The sequence below is a fragment of the Patagioenas fasciata genome, chromosome 9 (genome assembly GCF_037038585.1).
Source record: "Patagioenas fasciata isolate bPatFas1 chromosome 9, bPatFas1.hap1, whole genome shotgun sequence".
Classification (NCBI taxonomy): Eukaryota; Metazoa; Chordata; class Aves; order Columbiformes; family Columbidae; genus Patagioenas; species Patagioenas fasciata.
Genome location: NC_092528.1, coordinates 7,296,548 through 7,310,789, shown reverse-complemented (window position 1 = coordinate 7,310,789; position 14,242 = coordinate 7,296,548). Strand labels below are relative to the sequence as shown.

Genomic DNA, 14,242 nt, shown 5'->3' with positions numbered 1-14,242 from the left:
TTCAGATTTTGTGCTTGTCATACATGGCTTTTTGAGCTTCTCAGAATGCTCACAGAATCAAGAAGATAATGTTTCCCTTATTTCTACTTAGATTTCAGAGGGGGCAGGGTGTTAAATCACTTTTGCATTGGTAAGAGCAGGAATCCCAAGACACAAATGCTCTTCAAGATGCCTGAAGTTAAAGCTGAAATTCAAGAATGTGGTCTTAAAAAGCTGAAAGGACAAACGCAATTCCCGTTTTGGAGAAAAGTCATATTTTTAAAATTCTTGTTAATTCATTACTGAAACTAAGATACATTTGAGAATTGTATCTTTTAAATGTTAACGCACAAAATAAAAGGGATTTCACTTGGACCTAGTGGATCTCTGGTTCTGCTTCTACACCAGCACTGCCCCAGCACCTGGATCGCCCTGGATCCCTGTATCAGTTACATAGCTGATAACTTACCAAGTTTATTACAAGCTGTGAATTCCCTGTAGAACAAGCAGAAAAGACGGAGGAAGCCATCCACGCTGTCCCCTCTTCTACACCACTTAATCTTGCATGGTGCTGCTCAACTTGTCATTCAAAAAAATGTCAACGTACATTTTCTTCAGTATCTTAACCTTCTCATGGCTCGTAAAGATCAGTCTCTCCTACCTCTTTTCTGTGGTGTGTTTTTATATTAGCAGTTCATACCCAAAGTTCTCTGGCAAGTTCCTCTTTCCCATTTTAGGGCCTCAGTATTTTTTCAGAAGGTCTCCTGAGGCTTCTTGATTCATTCCGATCCTTATTTTACTCCACAGTCTGTGCCAGTTTATCTCTTGCCCCATGTTTCCCTAAATATTTGCCTGCTTGTAGCCTGTGCAGTCAACTAGCTGAGGAGTGCTGGGAAATTCACACTCCTTTTGGGTTATGTATTCTTGAACAAGCATTTAGTCTGTGTGTATTTGGGTTGAGCTGATGCTGAAAGTACTGCTTCTCCCAGAAACCATGTCTAAATATACTTGGTTTGTGTACCAGCCCTTTGGTATGCACAGAGCTGGTGTGCACCCAACTTTTCCCTTTGTACATAATCCCTTTTACTATGAAATTAATTTCTTCTGCAGGTGCTTGAGAAATTAGTCAAGAACTCTCAGTGCCTCCGTTTCCCTGTATGCAAAATGGAGACAGCACCTCTTTACATTTTCAGAACCAAGGAGACTTCATTTACGGAATTTTGCAAGCTACTTTAGATCTTATCTGGAAGATACTATAGAAATATTTATAAACATGACTTAAAAAATATATCCCCTAGGTGAAAGTGTTTATGAGCTCCTGCTACTCAGGCAGTCAAAACAGCTGATCATAATTCTGCCTCTGGCTTTAGGATGTTTTATCTGTTAAATATATATATGTCCGTAATTATACAGGTGTTAATATTTTATGCATGTGTGCGCTCTGTACTAGCAAGGCTGTGTTGTGGTTTTCATACTAAAATGTGGAAAAGTTTATGTTCACACACGGTGTGGTGTTCTGCTTTGACAATGTGACATTAAGAAACACCTTGATGGAAGAATGATGGCGGTGAGGGTTGTAGCAGCTCTGCTCCAGAAGCTGATGGTATAAAATTGGTGTGATCTTATTTAACAAAGCTGTGGTTTTGTGTAGTTGAGTCATACTTATTTAGTTGAGTACAAAAGCTGACACTATGAGAATATTTGGATTCCAAGATATATCTTTAGTAATGTATTGACACATTGTGAGCTTTCCATAGGACTTACAAAATGTACTCATATTGCACAGGAAATATTAAGTATTTAAAAACCCCCACTCTTATTTATAAAAACATGCTTGTAACACCGTTTTCATTTGGACTTCATTTTGGGGGGTTTGGTTTGGTTTTCTGCAGTCGCAGGCCTGCGAGTGGATGTCAGGTGTGCTCCAGTGTTAAGAACCCATACTCTGATTCTGAAAGGCTTCCTGGGTCAGAACCTCAGTTATCATGGATGCTGAAGTTAAAGCAGTTTATACTCATATATTTAAGATTGACAACATCTTGAAGTACTTTCCTTAAAGAGGATATTGAATATTTTGAAGGGATTCCTGATCTGTTATCAGCTTAATTTGTGAGCTGTCGTTCACTCCCAGTTCTATCTGTGAGTACAGGACTGCTGACATTACTGAACACATAATCTCTACTTGTGTGTATATATATATATATGTATGTATATATATGCACACAGTATAGGCATGTTCTTGTAAAGTAGAAAATGGTGAATCTACTAATTAATGAAGTGTTCTTCCATGGTCTTCTGATGTTTCCCAGTAAAGAATTGTAGAATACAAAATGATAATACACTGTGATCTTTTGTTTATTGTTGTTTTGGGTTTTTTTGCAGCTACAAGAAAACCAAGATGAAATCGAAAATATGATGAACTCTATTTTTAAGGGTATATTTGTTCACAGATACCGGTAAGAAAACGCATGCTACAGTAGGCTCTGCTAACAAAGTATAATCATAAATAATGTCAAGGGCAGATTCTGTGTTGATTTTTCTTCTGATGTAGTATTCTAGATGCCATAAAAGCAGTATCAAAACCACTGAAATTATGGAAAAAAAATCTAAGTGTAGCCCCTATTAAACTACACAGTAGAGCCGTTCACACAAATTGATTTTAATTCAGTAAAATGGTTTTAAGGGTGGGACCACAAACGTGACATATTTTAAGAACAGTCAGATGATCACTGTATATCCTAAAAGGGCAGTTTTGGTTCTTGGGTTCCTCTGCTCTGCATTTCCTTTTATCTGCCTCAAGTATAAACAGGAAATTTCTGATGTTTCCACCACATACACTTTACCCACAACTTCAACTGTATTTTAGGCTTTTTCCTCCTTAAATTACATAAGGGCAATTAAAAGCCTTAATTCCAGTTAACATGTATTTTTTTGTTTGTTAATTGTTTTGGATGTTTGTAGCAAGAACATTAAGACATTTTTGTGGTGCTAGAACATCAAAAAGGGGGTTTTTTTAGTAGTTAATGTGCTATGTGTTGTGAATACAAACCCACACCAGGTTTTATATATATATATTCATGCGTGTGTGTGAATGTATTTACGTATGCACTTCTGTTTCCTTTGAAATCGCACAAACCAGTAAATTTGGACTGGTGCATGCTATTTTGGAGTATGGTTTATCAGAGAGCAGCAGTCTTTCTAAATAGATTTAGGGTTGTTTTGCGTCTCAGGGTACCTCAAAGCATCTGCCGCATCTTGGTGAAACCAGCTCTTTAAATGTTAATTGACTTAACCAAATCAAAGGTAAAATTAAAAGGTATTAAACTGTGTAATTAACCTTTTGGATTTAAGTTCTGGTTTAAAACTTTACCATTTATGAAATCTTTTAAAAAAAAAGCAGAAAACAAGAAATGATGTATGAGAAGAGGGTGAGAAGTTGAAGAAGAACCCGTAGTTCAGGTGGGCAGAGGGATTACTATAGTTACGGAGAAAAGTGTGCAGGAAACCTGGAAGGGGCCTGTGCTACAAAAAATATGAGTGACCAACACAGCAGAGTTAGGGCGTCTCTCTTCAGTACCCAGGCCTGATGCTTGAAAGTAAGTTTATGTTATAGCAGTTCTGGGAGGATCCGTCCAAGGAGATCAGAGGTAGCAGCAAAAAGAGGTCTCTTAAGAAGACAAGGGATGTAAGTGTAGTGATTGCTCACAAAATAACATCTTTTCCTGCATGCATATGTCACACTTCTGTTTTTCTTCAGACGTAATAGCCTTATTCTGTCTCACATACCTGTGAGACAACTTCATTTGCTATCCAGTTGTTCCTTCCCGTACGAGGAAGTTGTGAAGGAGGGATGGTGAACTGAGAGGGTCTGAAAGGTCTGAGAGGCAATGGAATTGGTCGGTAGCTTTGGGCTACATGACAGCAGAAGGATGGTCAACAGGGAAATTCAGGTATTAGCTCAGTATAGCGCTGACACTACTTGGTTATAAAAGCAGCTTTTGTGGTGTGTAGGTAATAAAGTTTAAAAAATCATATGCAGAGTTCTTTCCTGTTCCCCCCCCCCTTCAGAATTTTTACTGTATTGTATCAGACAAAGAAGGTGCTTTAGAACATTTTCCTAGTATCTCATGCTCTTGTGTGGGGTTGGAAAAAATACTCTACCTTTTAATGGTCTGTGTGCCATTGCCCTTTATTTCTTTTTAAATCCTCCTTTCTAACACTGGTTTCTTTTCATACCTTCTGCTACCATTAGTAAAGGCCTGGTTTTGCTGATATTGCTGTAACAAAGGATAAATAAGCTCTGTTTGTCTGTGTCCTGAAAAAAGATGCACAGGCTGACACTGTTAGACCACTGGAGAATTTATGGAAATCAGCCAAGTCGTGGTGTGCTCTGAGCAGGGTGGGTGACACCACTTCTGCAACTGTCTAGAGATGGGCAGAAGATTCAAATTCTGCTGTCGCAGCTGTGCAAGAAAATAGAGGGGGAAAAAATAACTGTATTAAAAACTGCTATTTGAAGAGAAAACCAGGGCCGGGTGTGGGAGAGAAAAAAGCAAAGTATTTCTAACTATTATCTGCTTCCATAATGTTTCTTAAGCATCCCTTCTCTCAAATAGTTCAAATGATTTATAAACTTGACATCATTTTACAGTCTTTAGCCCATGCACAAGTGGTAATGATTTCCAAAGAATGTTATTTTAATTATTCCCAGAGAAGAAATCCCTTTCCATAATATGATTCAGACTCTGCCACAGTGATTCATGCTTAGTGACCTTTGTAACTGAAATAGCAAGTCCTTGATCTAAACACAAAGCTCCCCCAAACTGTTTCATTTGGAATGGAGCTGTCTTCCTACTAGTAAGCTGGGGTTACAGTGAAGTTACACTTTTTTTCTGGAGGCTGGCTTATAATTTATTGGGAAATTGTAATGCTCACTTCTCACATTAAAAAAAAATACAGAAATAACTAAATAAATTTCTAGATGCAGTGCTGGTGTATTGTTAACAGCAGATCTGGTCCAAAATTTAGGTATTCTTTATGAACATGCAGGAGATGTACCTACCTCATTGCGTATTTCTTTCTCTCTTTCCTGAATCACTTTTTCTGACTATTTTTGTATCGTCTCTAAAACTCAGTTAGCATCAAAGGGAAGAGATGTAAGAACAAATTTAGTTAGAGTCAAGTTGCTGAGCTTGTGTTCGTGAGTATAAAATAGAGGGCGATGGTGACTGTGGTAAATAGAACTTCAGGGCCATGAGGGTAATCAAGCTCTGGAACAGGTTGTGCAGAGAGGCTGGAGAATGTATGTGCTTGGAAATACTCAAAAATCGATTGTACAAGGCATGTGTAGGGGCCTTGGATGTGGTGATGTTCAGAAGTTCTGATCTCAAAATAACCAGGTTTGTGCCTTTGTGAGTCTAATTACCTTTGGTTATGTAGTAGTGAGATAGAATATACTGATAGGTCAGGGATCTTAAAAGTAACCTTTTTTTTTGTCTGAAGTTAAACTAAAAATTGCTTACAGGATACACGTGTATTTAAAAAGCAAAAAAGGAAGGTGAGGCCTGTTTCTTCATTTCAGTTGTATCTGCATATCAGGGATTACTTTGAGATTATTGCCACATAGCTTTTCAGATGTCACAAGTATTTACAAAAAGCCCATCACTCTCAACAGTTACCTGAGATGTCAAAATTTTGGTTTTGCTACTTACCTGCTTTTGACTTAGCAGCGTGTGGCCATGTTTCCGTTTCAGAGGGTCAGACTCAGAAAATGCGTATTTGAGTCCTACTTTGTAATATCTTTTCGTTTTGAATGCTGGAAGAACTTTTCATCCAGATGTGAATGTCCAGCAAAACAGAACTATTACAGTTGATACCTCTGGCAGACCTCAATGGTGGCCCTCAGAGGGATGGACATGATGGCTTTGTGAATTTATGGAATGTAGTGAGCCTGTTCTGAGGTATTACTTTCTTTGGCAGTACTGATAATTAAGGTAAAACTTGCCAAATGTAGATGCCATCTTTACAGAGAAAATGCTTTCATCTCCTTCCAAGGTGCTCCTTTCCCTCCTACTGAGTAAACAGGGTGATGGTGGCAAGTTGCATCTGAGTTCCAATCTAAGAAACAAGAATGTTGCATGAAAAAAGGGAGAGGAGATACCAGGTGGAAGTCTGGTGAGAAAGCAGCTGTGAGATTGAGAGGATCAAGGACCAGTCAGTGCAGGAAAATGAAAATCCAAACAAAACCATAGAAAAATCCTTTTCCCTCCCCCTAAATGTGTTACCCTAAGGAGGTGAAACATTTATCTTAGTGACAGGAAAATGCATTACGTTTTTATGTATGTTGAAAAAGCAGATAGAAGTTACAAGACCATTTGTCGCTTACAGGCGTAAAAAAAGAGAAAAGCAAAAAGTTGCATCTTTGTCCTTGAGTGAGTTTGAACTTAATATTAAGCTTAAAAACACACTTCTCCCTTTCTTCCAAAACTGTGTATCATACTTCACATAACAAAGGTGTTAGTATGGTAAGTCTTTGAGAAACGCTGGTTTTATTGGTATGTAGAGCTACATCTTGAAACTCAAGTCGTACTTTCAAACAATAGAATTCCTTGTTCTGACAAGAATGTTGAATAATAAGCTTGATTATTGAAATAGCTATTTAAGTAGCCCCCTGTGTAGAATTACTTAGAAATGGGAGTGCTGCTCACCAACCCCTCCCAGGACCAGGATATACAGAGAACATTCACCAGAATTTTTGGAAGTGGCCTCTTAACTTTCTTCCCTCATAGTGTGCTAGTTCAGCTCCAACCACTCTACTGGTCGTGTTAGCTAAGGAAGGATGCACGAAGTGTAGCCAGGCGTCCTTCTGAAGCTTCCAAGAAGTCTGGAAGCAGTCACAGCTCTGTAGGCATCTCCACCTCTTGCCTTGCATGTTTGCTATGGCTTGTTTTAAGTTTTATGGGCCTGCCTAATCAACCCAAAGTCAACCAGTGAATTTCTTACCCAATGCCCTTTAAGAAGCTGCAGTGTGTGAAGACTCTTTACTAAGAGTAGGAAAATAGGTTGTGAATTTTGCAGCGAATCGTTTACTGTTTCCCATTTACCCCATGGATGTTACTTTGCAGTTTGTGCTGAAAAGAAGGTTAAATATACTTTATGTCTAGTATTTCTACACTTGGCATTAGTTTTGGTTTCTGTGCTGGCCTAGATTCTGTTCCTTTCTAGAAGTATTTGGCAAGTAATACAAACTTATGCCAGTAATTTATAATTAGGATAATGCTGGTGGTATGATTAGTATTTATATGTTCTTCTGTCATCCACAGATAGTGTATGTTGTCAAAAAACTAAGCAGTTCATAATGACTATGACAAGAAACTGAAAGTGTGTAAAAATTAAAAGAATTATAATTTAATAACAAACAATTGATCACATGCATAGAAAAGATATAAAGGCCTTTTGGCTGTGTCGTGTTTGATACAGCATCGTATGGGCATGGAATCTGTGTTAGTGATTCCTGCAAGACTGATTATCCTTATTGGTAATAATACAGTTACCTGGAAGATGGTGGAGTGGGAAATTGGTGTCACACAAATTCTTCAGCCTCTTTAGCAACTTGAGTCTGTTTGCTGGTCTCACATGCCTTATGCATGATTCTTTCCCATTTTCAGTTATATTGAAGATGTTATATTTGTATTGTACTACATCTTGTAATCGGTTAAATAGGTTTATTCTTTTTTTCTTCTTATTAGCAGCTTGGTGTTTGTCCGTAGTGCCTGGGGATCCCTCAGAAGCCTTTGAATCAAGAGTCAGTTTTTCCCTGCCTGCCTAGGGAAGCTTGAATGCGTTCTTACAGAAAAGATAAATTCTCCTGATTTTTGGCTGACTGTGCTGTGTGATTAAATAGCTGTTGACACTTGGGTTCTTTTGGGGATTGCCATTAAATCCTTTCAAAATGCTTTGCAGTTAGTGAATTTATAAGGTGGTGAAATAACCTCCTTGGAAGTGACGGCTCAGGCTGTCATCCCCTAGTGGAAGTGTCTTCGTAGCTACTTTGTGTTGCTGCCTATGTGCTTCCCCTTTTTCTTCTTCATTTGTACTTACCAGTGTTTTAGATTGTTCTTTAAGTCTTGCATTCTTATTCCATCCACCTGTATTTTGTTTTGAAAATAGTTTAAAAATAATTCCATAGAAGAAAATTGCTAATCTAGTTCAGTGTGAAGTCATACACGATTAGACATATATATGATAATATATTCATAGTTTTAATTAAAACTTGTCTTTGTTGTGGCTGCACTCCCTATAATGAGCACAGTTTTTATGATGCAAATCTTTGAATGCAATATTTTAGTGCATTCATCCTTAGAGTATCTAAAACCTGCTTGAGAGACACCTGGTAGGAAACAACTTATTTAAGGCCCTACTCTGCTTGTAATGCGACTTGTGTACATTGTGGATTGACGGTTACCATTGTTTTGAGGTTATAGAGTGTTCAGGGAGTCTGACACACCACTTTAAGTGATTCTGTTTGGAAGTTGATAGAATCGTGTGTTTCACGCAGGTAAAGAGAGAAAACGATAGTGGTTTGATGGCATTTCTACCCATTTTCCCCTCACATTCATTAATTAGCTTTAAATGTATGTTTTACGCTGGTCTATCAGTGCAGTTTCCTCCCAAGAATTTCAAATGTAATGGGAAAAGCAGAGTCTTGACTGTAGACATGTCAGATCTAGTCATGTGTGATACTGCAGTTGCTTGCCGTCTTCATGTAGGAACGGTGGGTTTTGCCTTAGTGTCTGGAAGATCAGATGCAGTAGAATGGCACCTGTGGAGGTGAACCAGTTTGAAGACTGGAAGTACATCAGAAGTTACAATACAGAGTAATCACCGTTTTGTTATGCTATTTTGCGGGTATGCACTTAGGCAGTAAGTATCTTAAACATAAAATTGAGGACATTTTATTTATATTTTGTAAAATTGAAGACTTTAGGAAAAATACAGTTTCTCTTGTTTTGAAATTATTCTCTCGATTGAAGCTTGGAATTTTTAATCTTTTTCATAAATTAGATTTCATGTGGGGACTCTGGTGCTGTTTTGGAATTAAACGGATGCCTATTACTTTTCAAAAAAGATTTTTTCAAATAAAAATACAGAACAAGAGTCTCAATTATAAGCCAGACCAGTGTTTGCAAAGCACCAGACATTCCCTTCTTCTGTACAGCGGCTCTTATGTTCCTCTTTCATTACAGCTGAATTTTGAACTGTGAAGCAGTGCCAGCTGGAGTGGCACAAGCAATTTCTCATAGTAACAGATGTCTCAGAGATGAAGTTACCAAAGGGCCAGATGGCCCCAATCCCTTTTCTCGTTGTTTAACTGTCGTTCATTATTAGTAAATATGCCATGCTCTGTGTCAGGCAGGCAGGAAAGTGCCAATCAGATTGAGATCATTTCCATCCCTGATCTCTTTAGGTGATCTCTCCAGGCAGTTTCCTGCTGCCCCTCTTCAATAAGCAGCTGATAAGCCTGCCCAAGATATGTCTTTGCTTCTTCCATCACTCGCCACAGTCAGAATGTAGAAAAAAGCAAGGCAACTGGAAGAAACCTATTGAAACGTAACCATCCTCATGGATTTTGTTCTAGGGGCTTTCATGCGGCACATGAAACAAGATCTGTTTCCATATGAATTCCCTTCTGTCCCTCTGGCAGGCTCCTTTGGTTAAACCAAATAACATTTTCTACCTTGCAGTTGTGCTACACCTCTAGCTGGAGACAGTGAAGCCTGCAAAGCGAATGTCAGTGACAGTGTTTCAGAAATGGTTGTCTAGAGTAGGTTTGCAGCTTGGATTCATAATTCTGTTTGAAAAGAGGGAGGTAAAAGATAAACTAAGAAGCAAACTATGTTGAGAATTTTTTGAGATAATGAGAATATATCTGAATGTAGAAATATTCAAATTATTATGTGGATCAGTGAGTTCAAGGACATAAAGGAACAGAAAATCAGTGAGAACAGTGACAGGCCCTACATAGTGAAGTTCATCAAAAGTAAAATACTATAACTAGGGCAATGAGGATGAGAAGTGAATGGTATGTGTCTGTAATTTGATTAATACTTTTTTATTTTCTTTTTTTCAAATTAGTGATGCTATTGCTGAGATTCGAGCTGTCTGTATTGAAGAAATCGGTGTCTGGATGAAAATGTACAGTGATGCCTTCCTTAATGATAGTTATTTAAAATATGTCGGTTGGACACTACATGACAGGGTAAGTATTGTGTGTTATTGTACATAGCAAAGTGTGCTGTAGGTAGCTGCTGTTATACTGCCCAAGACATATTTATTATATCATCTTTGATTTGTAAAGAAATTGCTCATTTTTCTTGCCCATTATTTGTCCTTTGACCAGCTTATTTCAAGGAAGGCAATTACATTAGGATACGGTAGTCCTAAACTGTGTGCTTGGTTGAAGTGCTTTTTGTGTTTTCAGTCTCCATTAGAATGTCTTAATAGAAATGTTTCCATGGTGCTGTTCTTCTGAGAACAAGAGTAAGAGAGGTCTCCTTGGATAGCCCTTGAGAACCTTTGTGTCCGAAGCAGAATGGAAAAGAGATTTCCAAATGTGTCTTCCATTTATGTTGCCCAGCGCTAGAGGAAAGAAAACATCTCTGGGTCCCCAACAGACATCACTGGCACAGTAGCCCCTGGAATTCTCATCAATTCATTTTCTCTTGAAGAATCTCTTCGAGGTTCTCTGTAGATTTTACTTCAAAAAATTGTTGAAACACCAGGTGGAGGCAAAATATTTATATCCAGAGGTTCTTTCTTATCTCACCACAGTTGGTGTCTATAACGTTCCTCTGCTGGGTCGCAACAGGCCTAAGTAGCGTTTGGTTCCTGCAGCCCATTTCTAACGCTAATAGAACAGGACTTCACACTTCTGACTGGGTGGGGTTTTTGTACATCAGGCAGCAAATGGGACGAGCCATCCTCCCACTCTCATCAAAACCACTAGAAACACTTGTTTTACTCCAAACTCTTCTAACATTATTGAAGGAAAACAGATAAGACGTATCTGTACTGTTGAAACTCTCATTAAATTCCAGCATCCTGATTCAGACTATTCATTTTTTCTAGGAAAAAAGTAAAAGTTTGCAAGTTCATTCCGATGACTTGCATGACTGGTAGTTAACAGCTGATTCTTTAAAAAGGTGATTTCTTCAATGACTTCAGACAGCATATTAATGTTCAGGATGTGACTCGATCACTGTTGCTGAAGTCTGAACAAGATCAGTTAGAAAGATGTCAGCTTTTGCTATGGAAAGAAGCTGCTGCTGGTCCTTTTGCTTTATCTATAGCTAGCAAGGATCTTACCTTGAATCTGGAATCATCACAGGGCTTTGAGGGGCAGAGCTGCTGCTCCATCTCTGTACCTCATTTTTACCATTGGTGTGCCTCACCAGGAGGTGGCTTCAGGAAGTGGAGATCATTGCTTCAAGTTACCAAATCACTGGGGACATCAGCTCAGGTCAGAGGATTAGGATTTTAGGTGTGATGGAGGGCTTTTAATTAAAATTAAATTGTCCCTTGAGTGATTGCAGTGGATTTTTTCTAACACCTTCTGTCCTAGCAGAACATTTCCACAAAGCAGCGCTTCCAATGGGTGAGCAGAATCTAACATTAATAATAGTGTTACACTTCACAACTCTCAGTCCCCTTCTAGCAGCTGTGAAGTCCCGTCATTACTCACATAACTCCCTGGAACCATCTGTGAAATGCAGCCATTCCTCAGGGCACCTGTGCCTGGTGCCAGCTTCCCACATGGGTACCTGTCACTTCCAGCGATTTCTCATGTCGTGTCCAAGAGTTTCTCACATTCTCTTCAGTTAGCTTAACCTCAGGCCAGGGTCTAGTCATCTGCCTGCAGCCTTAACATCTAATTTAACCTCAGTTCTTAAAAAGAAATGTTATTTCATATTAGAAAAAAATTTAAATTACAGTGTTATGGTAAAAAAGAAAGGTTTTCTATCCGGACCAGACACAGAAGAATTCCAGCAGGCTACTCTTCCACCTCTGCTTGCTTTGTAATATTTATCACTGCAGGCTTCAGAAGTGCCTTGGGGTTCTCAGTCTTCAAATCACTAGCTAATCTGTTTAATATTGTGATATACATAGTACGTGATATTTTTGTATTGATGCAGTGTATGTTTAATGTATAGAGTGAGACAGATTGTAAGTGGAATAGAGGAAGAGTCAGAGGCAGGTGAGCCATGTTCAAAGGCTGAAAAAGGAGAGAATGGACAGAGAGACACGTGGCAAGGCACAGAAAGGAGGAAGGCAGTGTAATTGGAAGAATATATTGAAAAAAAAGATGGAATAAGACACAAACCCTCCAAAAGTACAAGATCCCTTAATAGCATGAAGGCTGAGACAACAGTCATATGGTACTGCCATTTCATGTGAATGGAGGTCACCGATTAACTTCTCTGGAAGCTACTACAAAAAGGAGAGGAGGCAGCTGTGCAAGAGATTCATGAGCAGTTTCATACTCTGCTTCAGATGACACACAAATTAAACCACAGGGAAGACACAGTTCTTAGACTTCTTTGTAGTAGCTCCAGTGTAGTCTTTGAGCGGTAGGATAGAGAAGTTTAGTTCTCTCATTTGGGCAATCTCTATATTTTGTATGTTTATCCTACCTCCGTCCCAGATTTCAGATGAATGTCTATCGAGGTTTTTGTTATTTACATAGATTACTTTCTTATTTGAATGTGGGTTTCTAGTTCTGCCTTTCTCTCCTTTTAACCATCTTTTTCATTCCTGTGGATCTAGGAGCATAAATTAAAAATATCTAAAACTATAATATAGTTGCATTTAAAAGAACCTCCTTTAAAAAAAAAAAAATGTTAAATCAGACTGTCCAGTCTTAATTTTCTTGCCTCATTGATCCATGGAACTGATTTGAAACCATAATTGTGTCTCTAGATACCAAGACAGTCATGGTTCTTAAAGCAGTTCCTAACACATAAGAAAAGGCCTTTTTCTCCTTCACATGCCTCTACTTTACTTGTCGGCTATTTCTGTGAGAGGAGTGAACACAAGGTCCTCTGGAACAGATGGGATTTGAATACTTCATTTTGATGACATCCTAACTTAAAAGGATAAAAAAATAAAGCTTGATTTTTATTAAGATTATATAGAAACTGACATTGAACTGACATAGTGCACCTTTAATTGCCATTTCTGGAGCTGCACTATCCCTGAATGTTAAGAGACGTCTGGTTCTCATTGGGAAACAATGAACTAATACTCAAAAGTATCAGCTGTGTGGAACATTAATAAGAATGTAAGCGGGCTCAATGCCAGGCTATAGATCACTGTGAGTCTCACCCAAGAGTTAGAGATTGTTGATTAGCATGTAAAAAATAAGAAAACATTGTGCTTCCATCAGCGTGGATTCGTCTTCACAGCTCTGCCATATTAAAGAGAATTCTGAGTAGGACCCAAGCGTCCCAGACAAATGTAGGCTCCCCACACCACTGCCATGAAAGGTGTATCTATTGCTTTTTGCTTTGTTAGCAGCAGTAACAGTGTTTCCTGAAAACTCAGAAGTGTCTGAAGGATTGGCTCAACAAAAATAGGGAACAATATTTGAAATGTTTGTCATTTAACAGTGTTGATAAACATTTGATATTTTGGTTTTAGGTTCTGATTTTGAATGGTAATTAACAGAAAGCATTAACAATTAAGTATTAGTGTGAAGCATTTCTCATATTAATGAAAAAGAATTTTAAATAACAAAAATAATAAAAATATATAACTAATTATCTAAAAATGCTTTGAGAAAAGGGGAATTACGGGAAAAATTAAACTGGAGAAAGAGGCATGCGTAGAACTGATGACAGTGTGGGTGAAGTCAGGATTTTGTAATAATTAAGTTTGACAATTGTGATTTGGACAAAACTCCCAAGTAAGTATATTTTTCTGGAAGATGAAACTCCAGAGAATGGAAGGTCTTAGTTGTTAGAATGCAGATACTGCAAACATTTTGTCCATTATTTACTTAGAAAACAGCAAGGCTTTCCTTTCAGATATATTCTGTCTATAAAGCGTAGATGTGACTACACAAAAATGGCTGGAAAGTGATGCTCGTTTTCTTTGACAGAATTAAAGGTCGCAAATCTGTGCTGCCTTAGGTTGACTCATACTCACCGTGAGCTTCAGCTCAGAATTGCAGAAAAATGGGCTAAAATCTACTCTGGGAAATATTTTT

General features: G+C 38.2%; 1 protein-coding gene across 2 annotated transcripts in view; it reads left to right on the top strand.

Moving 5' to 3' along the window:
* STAG1 (STAG1 cohesin complex component) overlaps positions 1-14,242 on the top strand; it is a 177,794-nt gene that overhangs the window by 105,055 nt on the left and 58,497 nt on the right. For both annotated transcript variants that reach the window (XM_065844443.2, XM_071812389.1), the window contains 2 exons: positions 2,362-2,435; positions 10,114-10,237. In XM_065844443.2, the coding sequence (XP_065700515.1) occupies positions 2,362-2,435; positions 10,114-10,237 (198 nt within the window). The remainder of the gene's footprint in view (positions 1-2,361; positions 2,436-10,113; positions 10,238-14,242) is intronic.